We start from the raw sequence: 19,822 nt of genomic DNA on the forward strand, positions 1-19,822 counted from the left end.
TAAACCAAGGTCGGTCAACAAGTCCTATTGATGACTATGGAAACTTTGATTGGTTGGTTGTACCAATACTAACGTTAAGGAGTTTTAGTGAATATAAATTTGATTATTTGTTCGTGACTCAATGCACTGAACTATAATTATGGTAGCCTTTCAAGCTTATGGCCTCCTAGTTTGCCCAATTTAATAGTATACATATTGTATATAATATGACCCTTTCATGAACTCACTTATCATTTGTGAGTGTTTATTAGCTAACATATGTTGAATTAAAGCATGTTTTATGGTTAGCTAGCTTGCCACCTCTTTTATCCCATGGGTCAAATAAAAGTATGACACTCCACAATATATAAGGATGAAAGTTGTGATCATAAGTTAAGTTCATAGACTAAATGCAATTACAATATGTCATGTTAACAATGGTATAGGAGTTAATGTATAGCCAATGAGAAAGATGGGAGATTCTTGAGTTGGTCCACAATCATATAATGTTGAATGTGAAAGTGCACAAGCACTCTGCCATGGCATGTAGTTTAGGAGGGTTAATGTATCTAAGCCAATGAGAAAATGACAGCAATGGGATGATCCATGTTCAATATAGTCGATGTGTGGGTAGGCTAAGATGGAGAGGTCATTAAATAGCACACATATGGTTGTTTATATATTGGACAATAGTGGCTTTATGTGCCTACGAAATCATTGTTGGTTCAACACACTTTCTAGTATATATTCAGGTATATACTATGGGACTTTTCATGAAGTCACTTATCATTTGTGAGTTTTTATTAGCTAACATATATTGAATTAAAGTATGGTTTGATTGTTAGCTAGCTTACCATCTTGTACATCCCATGGGTCAGTTAAAAGTATGACATCTCACAATATGTAAGGGTGAAAGTTGTGATAACCTAAGAATCATAACCTAAGTGCTCTTACATTACGCCATATTAACAATAGTATAGGATACATTAATGTATAGCCATATAAATGCAACACGACAAAAAGCGAAAGATTCTTTATTTAGTGGCAAGTGCATAATCATATAATGTTTGGCGTGAAAGTGCTAGTACACTCGTCCAAGAGCCGTGTTTAAGAGGCTATAACAAGCGAGAAAATGACAATTGGCGGGTGGTCCATGTTCAATGTATTGTATGCATGGGTAGGTAATTTGGACAAGTCATTAATAACACACAAATGATTATTGTTATTATATTGGATGGTAGGGCCAACAAGGCCGACTTTGCTCTTATGTGAAGTCAGTACATGGGTATAATAAGGCCAATGCTAGGGTGAATACATAATCTCATTTTGAACCACACATCACGAACAATATTCAAATGTTGGCACCATTGGCTAGCATTGGCTTTCATATTCTTGGTCCACATTGTTTATAAGATTGCACCATTAATCATCAATATAGTTCTATTCAAACAACATGTTGCACCTTTCATGAGATCATGTGATCAAAAGACCTACATTAACATATTAATTTCATGTAGTCATCGTTGATCTAATTCTTTGATGTTTGAATACTGGTGACATGTTTATAATGATGAATGTTGAAGTTGTAGTTAACAAATATCAAACAATCGGGTGAATCTATTGTTATTATATTGGATGGTAGGGCCAACAAGGCCGACTTTGCTCTTATGTGAAGTCAGTACATGGGTATAATAAGGCCAATGCTAGGGTGAATACATAATCTCATTTTGAACCACACATCACGAACAATATTCAAATGTTGGCACCATTGGCTAGCATTGGCTTTCATATTCTTGGTCCACATTGTTTATAAGATTGCACCATTAATCATCAATATAGTTCTATTCAAACAACATGTTGCACCTTTCATGAGATCATGTGATCAAAAGACCTACATTAACATATTAATTTCATGTAGTCATCGTTGATCTAATTCTTTGATGTTTGAATACTGGTGACATGTTTATAATGATGAATGTTGAAGTTGTAGTTAACAAATATCAAACAATCGGGTGAATCTTTAAAAAAACTTAGTCATAAAAATAGCCAAAAGTATTGATAATTCTTGAAAACTAACAATTTACGATTAATAGCTTTTCATGTTCTCTTTGTTGGTGTCCCAGGTAACAACCTAAGAAGATAGGATATCGTAGGAACTATATGGTTTGAGGCAACATATGACATATAAAGAATGTCCATTCTTGGGATTTCTAGTTCATGAATTTCTCAAGGATTTTCCAATATCCCTAACCCTAACATACAAGAAATCATTAATATCCTACATATGCTCTGTATCCTCTTGAGCGATGCAATGTTCAAAAGCTCCTATGAGATGTCAAGTTCATGTTCCACACATTGAGGCCAGTCCACCCATAGATTGATTTTGGACAAAAACCTATGTCACTCTTTTCTCAAAAAAACTCTTCTATGATTTCATCTGCCTCACATGCTCACACAAAGGGTAACTTTATCCCCATCAACCTAGCTTCTATTGATTGTCACAACCCCCATCACCCAATGTTTCCTTGTCATGTCTTCAAGTTCATTCTATAAATTGTTTTCCTCTAGGAAACCACCACCCCGATGTATCTTTGTGTATAATGTAAATATATCAATATTAATTGTTGATGCTTATCATTTTTCTTAATTGAGTGCTTAATCTTTATTTTATGTAATTGTGAGACTCAAAGACTCGAGCAATAATAAGTAAAGCTAGAATAGGTAATAATATTTTCCAATTCAAATACATTTGTTGACAAAAATTGTAAATATATGCATCAAGGTGGAAACTAGGGTTCTAAGTTAGGACACTTGTGAATGTTTTATAGCTTCGTTTCCTCTATCCTTTTATTTCCTCTCCATTGACTACCTATCTTGACGCCAAATCATGAAGGGTGTTTTGGGCATTTTGCAAAAATTTAACTCATCATGACTATTTTTGTGATTTTGCAAAGTTTAGACCTTTTTTGGCTTCTTATTTCTTCCACCCCTTTCTTTACTATCACAGGTGGAAACTAGGGCTCTAAGTTAGGACGCTTGTGAATGTTTTATAGGTTCGTTTCCTCTATCCTTTTATTTCCTCTCCATTGACTACCTATCATGACGCCAAATCATGAAGGGTATTTTGGGCATTTTGCAAAAATTTAACTCATCATGACTATTTTTGTGATTTTGCAAAGTTTAGACCTTTTTTGGCTTCTTATTTCTTCCACCCCTTTCTTTACTATCACATTCAATTTAACATGTATGTGTTAATTTCACTATAATTCTTTGCATGTCTCAAATGCATCATGACAACCTATGAGTGTGTCCTGTAAGTTGTATCTTTGAAATTTCAAATTGTGTACTTCGAGATTTGAACATGTGTACTTTTAGACACTTTAGCACAACAATGACCTTAAAATACAAAGAAAATTCTCCTCTAATGTCAAAAATATCTTTTATGAGAGATATATTGAAAACTAAATGTCTTCCTCAAAGGCGATGGATGATCAATAAAATGGTGTCTATGCGACATGCCCAACCATGAGTTTAGTCTAGACTTAGTTTGAAATTTCCGTTGAAATTTGTTTACCAAAATGAGAAGAATACAGAAGAATCCTTGTGTGGACAAACTTCGGTTGGATAGTGTCACGCTCGTGCTTTGCACTTGGTCGGAGGAAATGGGATTCGAACCCATGATACAAGAAGATTGTATGTTGATTTACCTTCGAATTATTTGTGAAGTTTTTTACACATCTATTTTTCATCTTAATAAAGTAAGTTGACAAAACTATTTTACACGATATATCAAAAACGAATATATAAAATGCAAGTAGAGCATATCATTCAAATTTGATGGTGCAAGACCAAAAAGGTAATACATGTCGTACGCCATCAAGGAAGTTGATAGGAAAGCTTTGACAATGATGCATCATGCAACTATGTATACAATTACACCTGAAAAAAAAATGGGTTTACAGTGAATATAAGATAATAACACAAATATATGAAGACTTTTATTTAGTTAAATTTAAATCATGGATGGAAGGTAAACCAACTCTTGTAAAACTAGTAGATACAAATATTACAAGATCTTATATCATAAGTATAATATTGGCTCACTAAATGTGATTATGACTACCATGGGAAACTTCCCAAATGTAATGATATCGATGGAACATTACTCGATTATCCATATTTCGAAGTTTTAAGACTTTGTTTGTCTTATAGCGACTAAATGTGATTACGACTACCATGGGAAAATTCCCAAAGGTAATGATATCAATGGAACATTACTCGATTATTAATATTTTGAAGTTTTAAGACTTTGTTTTAGCTCTTATAACGATGATATATACATGAATGTGTTAAAAATGAACAAGTTTGTGCATTTTATTTCTAAATATCAAGATTTACATTTGCTTAAAATGTAAACTATGATGAGCACTTCATAACAAATCATGTTAACCGTTTCACAAAAACTAGAGCTACCACATAAACCTTTGTATGTGTGTGAAAACCAGAAAGTCTAAAAAATCATATTATGTAACCATTTGTCATGCTCCATGCATAGTTGGTGAGTGATATCAACAAATTTTCCTATATTCACTTCTTTATGATAATCTTATCATGCGAAAATCCTAAACCCTAATTATTGTACTATGATAATCCCATGTTTGCATGCAACAAATGATGTTGGCTCACCATGGTTATTGTTAGAAATCGGCAACGGTTTGGTTTTGTCTTACCTTGTCCAAACCAAATTGGTTAAGCCTTAACTGGTTTGGAAGTTTTCAAACTTGAACTAAACTAGTTCCTAAACCAGTTTAGGAATCAGTTTGGACAAACCGTTTAGCCTTAATTGGTTTTTCCTAATCTGGCTTGGTTCATCTTCAGCCTTGATAAACTGAGCTCAAATTGGTTTACGAAGCTCAAGCCTAAACCGAATCAAACCACCAATCCGTTTTAAAACGGTTTAACGACTCGGTTTGGGCTTGACCCTTTCCATTGTTGACTCTTAGTTATTGTAATATCCCATGCTATTTGTTTGTGGTGCGTATGTCCTATGCTCATTGACAATCGTGAGCCATACACACAATCATAATGATAATTCAATATGAACATTGGTCTCTTTTAGAAACTATTATTTCATGTCGACACATTGTGGTTATTATCATCATATGCCCATCTCACTTATTCATCAAACTTAGAACATGATGTTCATCACCAAGTAAACCATCTCATGTTAGTAGTGACTCGTGAGATATATACAATAACCTTTCATGAGGCATACACACAATAACCAATGATAATTCAATAGGAACTTTGGTCGTCTGTTTTAGAAACCATCATTTAATGTTGACACTATGGTTAGTATCAATATATGCCCATCTCACTGCTTCATTAAACATAGACCCTAATGTTCACGAAACACCGGGACATTTGAAATAGGTAATATGTGGCATTTTAAGAATTGTCCGTCAAAAAATGACACAAAATAGGCTGATTCACAAAAATGGGTGCCACGTACATAAAGGATTTTAAAAAATGACCCCAAAATATATTGATTTCTAGCATGTACAGAAATTTAGGTGTTCTAAATAATGCCTAAATAATGGACATGCCAAACTTACAAATGAATGACCAAAACGACTACCACCTATATTTATAGAAATTCATAAATATAGATTTTGATGTACAATACAATTTACTTTCATGTATGTATTAGAACCATAGATTGACATTTCGTATTCGTGGAGGTTACCAAACGAATGCATATGAATACGCACATGAATGCATGAAATTTAAAAACAAAATGGAGTTCGTAAAGTCCCTACTTTTTAGTTTCTTAGATATATGATTATATCACATAATTTATAGGGAAAAGTACCAGGATACCCCTGGAAGTTCATCTATTTACCAGAATGCCCCTGGAAGTTCCAAATTTACCAAACTACCCCTATGTCCAAAAAATTACACTTTATAAAGTAATTATACACTCAAATTATCCAGTATACATCTTTCTTGAATAAAACCTATTTGGGTGATATGAATCAAATCATGTAAGAAAGGTTGCACTCTCAATGACAATGTTTTTGCGAAGATTTTATATATTGTATTTAACAAAGTTATTGGTCTCCATTTTCTAATATCATTTGATATACCTTCAACCTTAGGTATTAAATAAATCAAGCCAACTACCATACTACTAGGCATGTACCCAATGTCAAAAATTCAACTTTTAAATAAATTTTAATTAAATAAAAAAACAACTTTCAACTAAAATCCGATGTAGTGCACCGGACTTTGTTGTTTTCAACGAGAACCCGATGCAATGCATCGGATTCTCGTTGAAAGTTTTTTTCAGACCAAAATCCAAGACTTTCAACGAGAATCCGATGCATTGCATCAGATTTTGGTTGAAACTTTTTAATTTTTTTTTCCAAATATAAATAAATAAATAACACTTTCAACATTTCTTTTTTTCTTTTTTCTGAAAAATAAAAATTAATTAAAAAATTATAAAAAAAACTTTCAACCAAAATCCGATGCACTAATACGATGTACTGCATCAGATTTTGGTTGAAAGTTTTTTTTAATTACATTTTTTTTCTAAAAAAAGACTTTCGACAAAATCCGACGCACTACATCGGATTAGTGCATCGGATTTTGGTTGAAAGTTTTAATTTTTAATTTTTTAATTAATTTTTATTTTTCAGAAAAAAAGAAATGTTGAAAGTGTTGTTTATTTATTTATTTTTGAAAAAAAAATTTAAAAAAAGTTTCAACAAAAATCTGATGCAGTTTATCGTATTTTTGTTGAAAATCCATCGGATTCTCATTGAAAGTCGTGGATTTTCAACATAAATCTGATACACTGCATCAAATTCTCGTTGAAAGTCAACGAAATTTAACTCATTTCCTCTAGTTTTCTACGTAGTTAGTCCTCCATTTTGTGTAGTTTTCAATATGTTATTTGCTAAGAAATACTCATTTTATGGATTTCAGTGAGCTTGGTAAAAAAATACTGACCTTTAAACTGAAGATCCCCACTCCAACGAAGAGAAGTATCATTGATCCTTGTTTGAATTAGTTGGTATGGAACATTGAAGTCATCTATAGGCAACACGAAAGAGAAACCAGTTATGGTCCTTGAATTCGTTAGAACATAGACACAAAAGTTATAGTAAGCTAGAATGGAGTCTAGTTTATGTGGATGAGGATGGAGTATTGCTCCTGATATTCGCAACAACAGAGGGTAAAGGGAAGTTGTAGTTAGGTGAAAGTTTCAACTATGGTAAAGCAAGAAACATAGAGTATGGAGATAGTGATTACCCCAATATATTTGTTGACATTGAGAGCTCAGTGGGTACATATTGTCCATTCTAGTTTGGGGTTTCCACTTGGAGTAAACTATCATTTTTTCTATGATTGGAATGTTATTGTAGTTCGGTTTCTATCCATGGGTAAGATGTCATGTGTCACCGGTTCAAGGTTATTCTCAATTTTTTAAAACATTCTAGTTTTCTAAGGTTAAGGTGGTTTGCATTGTTATTTAAATTTCTTCTCTCGAAATATTAGTAGTTCAAGAATATGGCAATCATTCTAGTTACTCCTATAATGTTAGACAACCATTAAAGAATTTTACAGTTAACCTATTCCACATGTATCTATTTAGAGCCTTTAAAGAATATGGGAATTATTAAATCTTTCCATGTAACCCATTCCACATGTAACTATTAAGAGCCTTTGAAGAATATGAGAATTATTAAATCTTTCCATGTAATTACAAACTCCACACGTAATTTAAAAATGCATCCTTGTGGATTGCCAATGGTCCCCTTGACCATGGTAATGCATCATGGTTCGAAACAAAGTTACAATAGGCCTATTCTGAAATCAAGTTCTAAACATGACAACAAGTTGAGAACAAGCTCTACATTTTGAGACAAATCAACAACATATTGGATTTGTTCTCTATAAATAGACATAAATTTAGCATTGTAAAATTTGTTCAATGGGATACTATTTTCATATTCAACAAAATCGGGGTTAATACAATTAAGCTTGCATGGAATTCCATTCCTTATTTCAAATTTGGATAAAAAACATGACAGATGGAACATGAAACTATTGATTTTCTTGTCATGAAAATAATTAGTTAAAAAGTTTGGTATGTTTTAAGAAACCATGTATGCATGCTTCATACCATCGTGAAATTGTGCTTAAATAAGCCATTTTTTAACACCCCCTTAGAAGTAAAATAGAGAACACGACATATTACACGTTTCAAATGTCCTAGTGTTACTAGCAAGTAAACCATTGTGTGTTAGTAGTGGCTTGTGAGCTAGATACAATAACTATTCATGAGCCATACACACAATAACCAACGATAATTCAATACAAACATTGCTCTCTTTTAGAAACCACCATTTCATGTCGACACATTGTGGTTATTATCATCATATGCCCATCTCACTTATTCATAAAGCCCAGTTCCTAATGTTCATCACTAAGTAAACCACCACGTGTTAGTAGTGACTCATGAGCTAGATACAATAACTGTTTATGAGCCATACACCCAATGACAAACTTTGGTCTCTTATAGAAACCACCATATCATGTCGACACACTGTGGTTATCATCGGCATATGCCCATCTCACTTGTCCATCGGATGTAGATCCTAATGTTCACTAGCAAGTAAACCATCACGTGTTAGCAGTGGCTTGTGAGCTACATACAATAACTGTTCATGAGCCATATACACAATAACCGACGATAATTCAACACAACCATTGGTCTCTTTTAGAAACCACCATTTCATGTTGACGCATTGTGGTTATTATCATCATATGTTCGTCTCACTTGTTCATCGGACTCAGATCCTAATGTTAACTGCCAAGTAAACCGACATGTGTTAGTAGTGAGCCAGAAACACTAATTGGCGATAACTCAACAAGGAGCTCACATTGTTTTCTCAGAAGACACTGATAACATCCAACAGACCAAACTTAAGAGTGAATCCACCATTTCATGTTGACGCATTGTGGTTATTATCATCATATGTCCGTCTCACTTGTTCATCGAACTCAGATCCTAATGTTAACTGCCAAGTAAACCGGCATGTGTTAGTAGTGAGCCAGAAACACTAACTGGCGATAACTCAACAAGGAGCTCACATTGTTTTCTCAGAAGACACTGATAACATCCAGCAGACCAAACTTAAGAGTGAAGTAAGAAGAAGAAGAAGAAGATGATGACGATGATGAAGAAGAAGTTTAGGTCAAAATTTAAACACACCCAAATAATGTAATGGGCCAGAAACATAATTTCCACAAAAATTACCCATCGTTCTTGTTCTTTTGATGATTTATTGTATCCCCTGTACTTCTTCACATTTTGCTGAATCATTCGCAGAAACAGTGTACGCATGATTTCCTGCTCCTCCTGAAATTTCTTATCCCAGCCATGGCGGCTTGATTCTCTTCAGCAACTATCAGGTTAGATATTTACAAATTTGTTCTTAAATACGAAGTTTTTATTCCTGTTTTTTTCGGTTCTTCATTTTAAGGACGGTTCCTTCCTTCCTGTTTCTTCATGATCGATATGTTCTTCGCACGGTTTGTTCTCGTCTTCCATGTTTTTCATCTCAGCGTTTTCTTCATTCCTGTTTCTTTTCCTCCTCCACTTCTTCTATACGCACCATTTTTGTTTCTGACTTACTCAATGTGTGTATATGCATGTATGTGTATGTATATCTACAGGAATATGTGAATGAATTCATGTTTTATGTGAGTCATTCTCTTCTGATGTCCACTCTAATATACTAGAGAGGATTTGGTAACTATGGAAAGACATGGAGGGAGGGGCTAATTTAGAGGTGTTTTATGAGATGTGGTATATTGGTATCTTCTGAAACTTAGAGAATTAAACGAGAAGCTTTTTTTTTTGGTTCTTCTTCTTCAAGGTCAACATATTCTTCACAACTCCTCTCCCTTGGAAGCGATATATGGCTATGGAATTCCTCACGATTTTTAGAGTTCAGTTCAGAAATTGGAAGACAGATTCTCGCTTCAATTGATCTCACAGGTATGTCTTTGAGAATATGTATCTGTGTGCATTTATGCTTGGGGCTGATGCGTGTATGTGTATCTATGGTGCCAATGCATGTGTGTATGCATGTACATACATGCATAGATTGACATATTTGCATTCGTGGGGCCTCCCCCACGAATGCAAATGAATACACATACGAATGCATGGTCAAGTATTCATTAATTTTTTTGTTCTAAAAATGTTTTCTGAAAAAATGTATTTGACGAGTAGCGAATAGGGAACGGCTTGCAGGGAGCATCGAATAGCTGAAATAGCGAACAACAACAAACATCGCGTTCCCTGAAAATTAGGGTGTGGCTACATCCTTGTCTCCTCCTGCGTGACGCCTACATACTTGCTTCTTTCTGCATCTTGTTCCCTGAAAATTAGGGTTTGGGCAAAACTTGGTAAGTCTCTCTTGAGTTTTCTCATCTCAATGCTGTCCAATCTTCCATGATTTCTTCATGCCATAATTGTAGGATGATCCAATCATAATTAGATTTTAATTAGAGTTAGGATTAATGAACATTTTGGATCTGAAAGGTTAAAATTTATTTGTGGATATACCCTAAAACTGTTGTAGAGAAAATTCACTTATGGTGAGGGTTAGACTATTATTCAAGAGTGTAAGTGTTTGAGTTGTGAAGTGGCTAGTGTAGGGTGAAGGAAATACCCCAAAGTCCACATGCAATGCAAGCTTTTGTTGTAATTTGACTAATGCAAGAACCTAAAACTTTTCCAAAGTCCCAAAGTTTGTCAATGGATGTGGCCACAATTTCACAATCCATATCAAGACTCATGATGTTTGATGCATTCCCATATCCATATTACTATGCAAGAATTTCAATATGAATTGCTTATGCTACCGGATAATATAGAATGTATTAAGCCTAAACATTTTGTATTTGAAAGGTTAAAATTCATTTGTAGACATACCCTAAAGCTGTTGGGCATCTACTAGAATGCTCATTTGTAGAAGTAAATTCACTTATGGATAGGACTCATGAGTATGTAGTTTTGAAACAACTTAGGGTTTTTTGTTATTATCAAACAAGTTAAGGAAAATATGGTGTCTTACCTAGAAAAATATAGCAAGAGGAGAGACTGATGAAATTGTAAACCTCTTCGGAAGGACAGAAGCATAAACATTATGTAAATGTATGTATGTATGTATTATGTGCTGTTTCCCTTGTTTTACGCCATAGGTACTTGTGAGAGAGTATGAGAGCATATAATGGAAGCACACAGCATTAAAATAAAATCGATGCATGTATAAGAGAATCCCTGCTTATCTTCTATACACGGCATTAATGAATTGGTTATTTTTACGCCATAGGTACTTGTGAGAGAGTATGAGAGCATATAATGGAAGCACACAGCATTAAAATAAAATCGATGCATGTATAAGAGAATCCCTGCTTATCTTCTATACACGGCATTAATGAATTGGTTATCAATTCTATTTACACTCTCTGTAATAAGTATTTTATTGTTGAGGTCTGAATGAGGGATTTCGTTTATTTCAGCGTATTTTCTTTATTGTGTGAAGAAGTAATCGAGATATAACTGTAAACATGCCATATGTTCAACCATTTCCCGCTGGATATGATGTTAAGGCACTTCAATTCATCATGATATCATATTTGTTTAGCTATCTCTAATGTTTGAAGTTTTTATCTTGAAACAATTTCTTCATTTAATGTAACTATATTAAGTGCATTATGTTCTGTGTCTTATATGAATCTTTTACATCTCTTCCCTTTCTTTTGTAATTTTTTACATTTTTTCTAAATTCAAAATTTCTGTTTTCTGATATAAGTAAAATCATATTCCTTACTTTGGTATCAGCTTCTTCCTGAACCCCAGTCTAGCTATGCCGAAACGTCCCTTCTCTGATGATGATGGACCCTATTTAGATAACGAAGAAGAAGAAGAAGAAGAAGATGATGATGATGATGAAGATGATGACGATGAAGATGATGAGGAACAAGCTAAAGCCAAGAAGGCTATTAGGCACAAAGTTTTTGTAAAACACTTTCCTGACCTCAAAGAGATGGTGAAGAAGACATTTGGGGACAATAAGACTAACTTAATTGCAGATAAAGAAGAGAGATCATGTGCAATATGCCCAAACATCCAATGGTTCAAAGGGTGGAAAGCTCTCCAAGCTCATGCTGAGACCTTCAAGAAGCGGAAGGTTCATCATCATCGAGGCTATGCAGATGCAATAAAAGAAGCTCTCCAAGCTAATGTAATCTCACGGGATGGAGCTGATGCTCATATTGGCACTCGCACAGTGTCGTTAAACATTGAAGCTGCAAAGAATAGATTGATAGTATGGCCGCCTATCCTTGCTATTCAGTGCAAGGACAAGAATGTCAATATTTCCAATATTGCCCCGAGTTTCCTTTCGGATTTTTGGAAAGAATTTCCGAATACACAAACAGCAAAGTTTCATTGTGTCTCGAGTTGGGAAGGCCTCCTTGAGTTTGAGGCAGATTATTTTGGCTTTTTGGATGCTGAATTTGTAAGGAACAATTACCGGCGTTTTCCTTATCCCATTCATATGTCTCTTATGATCCCATCAACAATGAAGGAAATTGATCCACAAAGAGTGTTGATCGATTGGAAAGAAGAGAGCTACCATGAGAAAGTAAGAGAGCCCCAGAGGAAGGCCAAAGAGGTGATTTTCTGCTTGATTACTGTTTCAGAATGATTTTTCTTGTCTTAATCATTTACTCAAATGATGTTAATTGTGCAATGGTGATGGTTCCATTGACTCTTGTTTGAATCTAGTTTGTAAGAAAATACATTTCTGTCCTTGTAGGCACACGACCATGAGCAAGCGCAACTCAAAGAAATGCAGATCAAAGTTGAGATCTTGACTGAAGATGAGGAGCGGTTCAATGTGAAGAAATCTCATTTTGACAGACTCATCTCCAGTACGCAATCTGAGATTGAGGAGCGAAAACTGAGGAAAGAACAGATAGCAAGAGATTATGAGAATAAAGTAAAGTCTTTGATGCCCTTTTATAAATGTTTTATGAATTTAAACCAAAATTTACTTCTTCTTTTTTCGCCAGATGCGTAGCTTGGAAGAGACATTTCAGAGGGACATACAAATTTCCAAGGCAACGAGCACTGCCCGAATCAAGAAATTACAACAACAGTTAGAAGAGAGCGAGAATCAATGGGACGAAGTGTGGATTGCACGCATGCTTGAGATCAAAAACTTGCAAAAACAATTCCAGAAATTGACGAATGATAGAAGACAAGAAGAGTATGAACTTTGGTTTTTAGAATGCAACATTTTACTAGTGGGATGAATACACATATACCCATGCATACGCATATGGACACGTGTTTTTTGTTTTGTAATACTTCTATATATGTTGGAACATAGTAAGATGGTAGATATAGATAGATATTTTTTTGATGTCCATAGTAGACCAAATTTGATATATGATACAGGGCCTAGCACATGAAGATGATTGAACTTGTATTCTCTCAATTTTATTACTTCTAAGCTACAGTTTGAACCACCAAGCTGACAGCCATAGAGATTGCTGGAATAAAAAACTGGATAGCGTATATGAGCTATTAATTAGACTGACAATTGTTGGAAACAACCTTAAACTTATAATGAACCTGCTCACTCACCAAAGCACTTATACAAAGAATATGTGCATCACTTTTACCCGGAGGATGGAATACCTGGTCAGAGGTTTGGAAAAAACTTTTGGTGGTTTGGACAGATTCTGTGTGGCCTATCAAGCAATGCTTATTTCTTCCAATGGACAAGGTTTTCCATCTGGATGGCCTGCAATTGTAAGGTGTTGGTCAAGACCAATCCAATCCCTGTTTAACTGTCTGCAACTTAAAGACATTCCACTTCAAACTTACATTCTTTATTTTGAAGTGCCTTTAAGAACTTTGGTGTTTACTTGACACTTTTGTACATATCTCATTGTTATTTTGTGGGATTAAGGCCTGACCATAATCAATATTGTCCATATGTATATGTCATACTCATATCTCTCTGCATACAACATGTTGGTAATTGGTTATAGAAAGTGATCAACAGGGCTCAAGAGGCTTTGCGAAAGGAGCTTCAAGTTATTGAGAAAATAAAATTGTTTAAGGAAACTATAGAGAAGCGTGTGGCCGAGTGCAACAAAAGGGCACATGAACAGGAGTCAGAGTTGCAGGAGATACAACATCGTGAGACGATGCAGGTAACCAAAGAAATGAATGCAGACATGAACATATGTACTTTGTTGTTGAGAAGTAAAGGCTTATTTTTGGGTCAATAAAAATAAGTAAATAAATTATCATATATTATTACATATTTGAAATCTTAAATGACCTTTAATAATGCTTTTTTCAGCTTTTGGAGGAGGCTGAGAATGAGAAACAGAAGTTGCTGGAAGAATTGCTAGTGAAGCAAGAGAATTTGAAGAGATCCAAGGAAGAGGCACCCACGAACCAAAATCTTGAACAAAAGGTTTGTTGAATTATAATATTTTATGTCTATCTGTGTGTGCCTTTTATTTTTATTTTTGTTATTTTTTTCGCATTCAAAGCGTGTCTCGTTTTATTTATTTATTTGCCAAAATGTCGCACATTTTTGCTTCACTAATTAAATAACGACTAAATGACCATACCTTGTTGGCTATTTACTGGTATACCTTGAAGTTTTGAGACTTCACTGGAATACCTCTTAACTACATAGATAAACGCCCCAGATCTTAGATATTGTGGTATGTTTTGCCCTTTCTTTTTTGTTTCCTCGTAAGTTGGGGGTTTTGAAATGCCATTTGTGGCAGCACTGGGGAGTTGAACTTCCAATCTCTGCCCTTTGACCCAAATCACTTATTCTAGATGAAGCTGTCTTTTCTCCATTGGTATATATATGCATATACGTGCACATATATGAACCTTAATATTTGATATTTAATTGCCATAAATCACAGGTAGAACGTGTTGAATGCGCAATGTGCTGGGATGAGCTAACTGAAGAAAATCGTGCGCTCTTGCATCCATGTGGTCATGCATGCTTATGCCTTGGTTGTGCCTTGTTGCTATTCAAGGGCACACGTTTATGTCCAATATGCCGGGCAGATATTAAAAAGGTACCAGTGTTGCTACCCAAGAAGATTTACATGTAATCAGAACTAGTTTTAGCCAATATCATGCACAAAGTTGGTTATTTGTGAATGTCTGGAGCCAATCAAGTATATGTATATATAAAAAACTATTGTTCTATGCTGGTGTTACATATTGGAATATGTTAGATTTTGTTTGGTGCTCTTGATTGCCCTTCTGTAAACAGAGAGAAACATATAACCACTGAATGCAATGTATTTTGCTAGTTAAACATTGTTGGCTTCCACCGATTTTATCACCTAGGTTTTGGCCCTAAATATAGTAGATCCTAGCTGTATGATATGAGAAACCATATTTATTTTTTAGTAGTTCGCTTTTTTAGTCCAATTTTTTCCATTTTTCCATTGAAAATATGGTAGTTGGATATTAAACTTTTGCTGCATTTCTCATTGAAAGCAAAGGTTTTACTCAAGCTCATGTGCGCTTATGTAGCCCGATGAAGTTGATCAAACTCTTTTTATCAATACAGTGATTGGTCTTATGTGCTGAAGACTCTTCATAACCTATTAACCTGTATGTCTAAATATATACATTTGAAATCTTGTAACATTAAATGGGTGACAATATGGCATACATCAATGTGTGCACGCACAACATTGTCTATCACTCAAGCTCATGTGCGCTTATGTAGCCCGATGAAGTTGATCAAACTCTTTTTATCAATACAGTGATTGGTCTTATGTGCTGAAGACTCTTCATAACCTATTAACCTGTATGTCTAAATATATACATTTGAAATCTTGTAACATTAAATGGGTGACAATATGGCATACATCAATGTGTGCACGCACAACATTGTCTATCACTCAAGCTCATGTGCGCTTATGTAGCCCGATGAAGTTGATCAAACTCTTTTTATCAATACAGTGATTGGTCTTATGTGCTGAAGACTCTTCATAACCTATTAACCTGTATGTCTAAATATATACATTTGAAATCTTGTAACATTAAATGGGTGACAATATGGCATACATCAATGTGTGCACGCACAACATTGTCTATCATATAAATATGGTGTCAGAAAAATGGCTCTTAAACTTAAATATCTACATTTGTCAAGCTATACCACTGTTCTTAAGAGGCAGAATTCAATACTGCTTCGTTCTGGTTAAGTGCATAGTCTTATTGTGTGGACGAAACAAAGGACTAGTTAAAAGGGTTATACATATTAATTGGCAATGTTTCAGATTGGTATATGATTCTCAACTTCTCAGTCTGTCTCCAATCAAAAACATTAAATGGTTTTGAAACTAAAACGGAATCAAGCTTGAATTATGAAACCTTTAAACCTTGAACTGTTTATATTGAAACCTTAAAAAATAACCTGTTTTGAAGGAGTTTTAACCTCAAACTAAACAGTTATAGAGTTTTGGAAACTGTTAAACCATTCAATGGGCTCTTGAGAAAGGTTTGTTATTTTAAAACTTGAGAAAAAACTTGAGAGAATTGTTAGGGTTCAAAGAAAACTTCACGATATTATTATATTGCATCATTTATGAAGTTAATTCATATTTTTAATAAATACTTCAGAATTCAGCTAATTGTTAAGTCATTTAGTCATGAAGTTAATGGCTCTAGTTGAACCAAAACAAATCCTCAAGCCAAATGAAACCTGAACCAAGCCACTTATAAGTTTCTAAACTTGACCCCAATTGATTAAGTGGTTAAGTTGTTCAATCGTGGTACATTGTTGAGGCGTTTAGGGAAAAAAGGAACAAAACTCGAGGGTTTTGAGAGTCTTTCGCCCTTATACATAAGGTACAATGTCTTGTGGGTTGCCAACTATTATGTTTTTAAATGGTGTTGCGTAAAGGTAGGCTCCTATAACAATTTTGGGTTCACACTTGGGCATCATTGAATGGCAAGAATGGAAGCCTAGAATTCCTTTATTGATTGAAATGCATGGCTGCCTTCAAAGGTCTCAACAAAAACATTTCGAAGCAATTTATACATAATGTATGATCCATGCAAGAATCACCAATGAGTTGCTTATAATACTCAAGGCATCAAAACTTGAAAGGTTGTTGAGGAATTGTTCTGAAGCACCCTAAGCACGATAAGACAACAACAAATGATAACCCACATAAATATGCATCCATTTATTGAGCTTTTCACTCTAACGTGTAATCATCTTTACTCTCCACAATAGTTTGTTTATGTTCCCTAATTGCATCATTAGCATTTTTATCTAACATAACCTTGATGGAGCTAGACGTTCTACAATCAGTCATTGACGTTATTTAAGTATTTTTCCCAACATGACAGTCTATAGGTATATTAGCTTCAAATGTCCAACTTCATTGAGTTTATCAACCCATTTTCTATGCTATCATTAACGCATGTAGCATATATCTTGTCAATGCTCTCTCTACGTATCTGTTTTCTTGAGACTAAGACAACCATTATATATTTTCTTGTATTGTGAAGTCAATCATCCAGTTCATAAACTTTGCACCCTACTCATCTTGACCTAGATTTCAAACAATTTCTTAATGAAATTTCATCATGGCCATTACAGCTACTTAGTTGTACCATATTAGGTATATTCATTGATATAGCCCTAATTGCTCTTCATCTACAGTTAGTTTTTTTAAATTTTGACCTTAAAATAAACTTCACAATAGTTAATTTTTAAGGTCGCCATCATCATATTCGCAACACCAACGGCACAATATATGATCAACTTCATTATTGAGCATCATTCCGAGATAATTCAAATATAAATGGGTTGGGAGTTCATCATACACGAATATTGCTGAATATGTCCCAAAACTACTGACGCTTCAAATATTTTGTGTCAAATACCTAAAATCTACTCTTTGTACAGGATATTTACTTGTTCATCCATCTCATGTGAATACTACAGCATGAAAAGAGAGCACTTGAGTTTCACCTTCATTCATAATTCTCTCAAAAAAGAATGCTCCAACAAAACCAGTATGCCCCCCGATTCAATTCATGAATGAATGAATATTAAAAATAAGAGTTCAGTCTTATACATGACAATTATCTCATTTCTCTAACTATTATAATATCCGCACCACGTTCTTCATTGCTATTGGAATTTACATTGCAGAACATTAGAAGTCTGACGGCCCAACAAGTTTTCCAAATCATTTTCTGAAGTCATAAAAAGAAATTACATGTGTTAAATTTGATAAGAGAAAAGAATAATGTCATGTCTTCCAATACCTCGATCATAGAGCTAGTTTGTCAACGATTTCTGCAGCAAACCTGTAACAATACATGGTATTAAAGATCTAACCAATACTCATATCTCTATAATCCATGTATAGTCTACTATATCCAACTTATTTGGTAGCTACTCCTTTGATGATGCAATCACAAACCCAAATTAGAGTTCTTGAATCTTGATCACTCATCCTTTTCATTGTTATCGAGATACACGTCACAGATTTACATAGATGCATTTCAGGTAGGTTCGATATTAATGTCCCTATATCTCTGATATAAACGAAACCAAACAATATGAGAAGGCATAAAAAAAGAGAGCAGGGAAAGAACACTAGCATTTCTTCCTATCTAGAAACTCTTTCCTGAATCTCTTTTAGATCTATGTATATATTGCTCACTTCACAATTTCAACGACACTCTGAGGTAATAATCACAACCCTAGTCAATGTACGAGGGTTTTCCATTATGGTTCTGAGATTGATGTGGCCTTATCACTCATATAAACAAAATCATTAAGGTTTCAAGAGCTGATGGGCCCAAATATTTGTCACATAAACATCATAAAAGTTTTCAGTAGGATTCAAGATTGAACCTACCCAATTCACTTCACTAAGTAAGAGTTTTCCTTATAGATGCATTAGGGTAAGGTTTCAACACCCACAAGTGGGCCCTTATCTCTCACAGGAAAAAAAAACAAGAAGACATAATGTAAAGAAAGACAAATTCCTATGTACCGAGTCATTCTCTCTTGGATCTCCGGTGCTTGGTACTATTTGAGGACGGTGATGGAGATGTTGAAGAAGATGGTGATGAAGACCGGGCTTCGAATTCCCTCTGAATTTTTGCTGCATGCCACCGAGAGACCAAGTAGAGGGCGAGGACGCAGAGGGCAGCCTGATTAGGGCTGAGAACTCTCAAATAAGCCAACAACCCTGGTATGACTGCAAAAGGAAGGAGCCATAGCTGCTTCAGGGCGGGGTTGGAAGCCATAGCTCGATATCTTCTCTCTCTGTTTCTGTCTCTGTCTCAATAGCCAAAGTCAACTACAATCGAATGCTGCAGACATTATCTTTGGGTTCTATTGATACGTATACGAATACGTATACGTATATGTATACGAATATGTCCAAATATATAAGAATACGTATATATATATGGGAAACAAACACAAAGAGACTAACACACACATATACATATACATAGACATATATTGTATACATATACATAAACGTATTCTTATACATATTCGTATACATATGGATATACATATGCATATACGTATATGTAGACACATATACATATACATAGACATATATTGTATACATATGTGTATATGTATACGTATACGTATATGAATAGGTATATGTATACGTGTATGTTATATGTACAATAGACATTCGGTTA

At 34.5% G+C, this 19,822-nt stretch overlaps 1 protein-coding gene and 1 long non-coding RNA gene across 3 annotated transcripts in view; both read left to right on the top strand.

Annotated features, from left to right (window-relative positions):
- LOC147865898 (uncharacterized) overlaps positions 1 to 19,356 on the top strand; it is a 49,098-nt gene extending 29,742 nt beyond the window's left edge. Inside the window, exon 2 of the long non-coding RNA XR_015529448.1 lies at positions 19,219 to 19,356. This is a non-coding gene — a long non-coding RNA (uncharacterized LOC147865898). The remainder of the gene's footprint in view (positions 1 to 19,218) is intronic.
- Positions 9,317 to 15,709, top strand: LOC147865900 (uncharacterized). 2 transcript variants are annotated; one of them, XM_087316222.1, is made up of 8 exons: positions 9,317 to 9,462; positions 9,930 to 10,051; positions 11,906 to 12,740; positions 12,885 to 13,067; positions 13,141 to 13,337; positions 14,142 to 14,292; positions 14,445 to 14,561; positions 15,031 to 15,709. In XM_087316222.1, the coding sequence occupies exons 3-8, from the start codon at positions 11,931 to 11,933 to the stop codon at positions 15,223 to 15,225; spliced, it is 1,653 nt and encodes a 550-aa protein (XP_087172348.1). In that variant the 5' UTR covers positions 9,317 to 9,462; positions 9,930 to 10,051; positions 11,906 to 11,930; the 3' UTR covers positions 15,226 to 15,709. The 2 variants fall into 2 exon arrangements, with proteins under 2 accessions (XP_087172348.1, XP_087172350.1); XM_087316224.1 differs by lacking the exon at positions 9,930 to 10,051 and having other exon boundaries at positions 9,338 to 9,462.
- Positions 19,357 to 19,822: the final 466 nt, after the last annotated feature.

This window comes from Azolla caroliniana, unplaced genomic scaffold (assembly GCF_043228905.1).
Source record: "Azolla caroliniana isolate FFs.n. ecotype wild unplaced genomic scaffold, voAzoCaro1.0.p SCAF_3, whole genome shotgun sequence".
NCBI classification, from domain to species: Eukaryota; Viridiplantae; Streptophyta; class Polypodiopsida; order Salviniales; family Salviniaceae; genus Azolla; species Azolla caroliniana.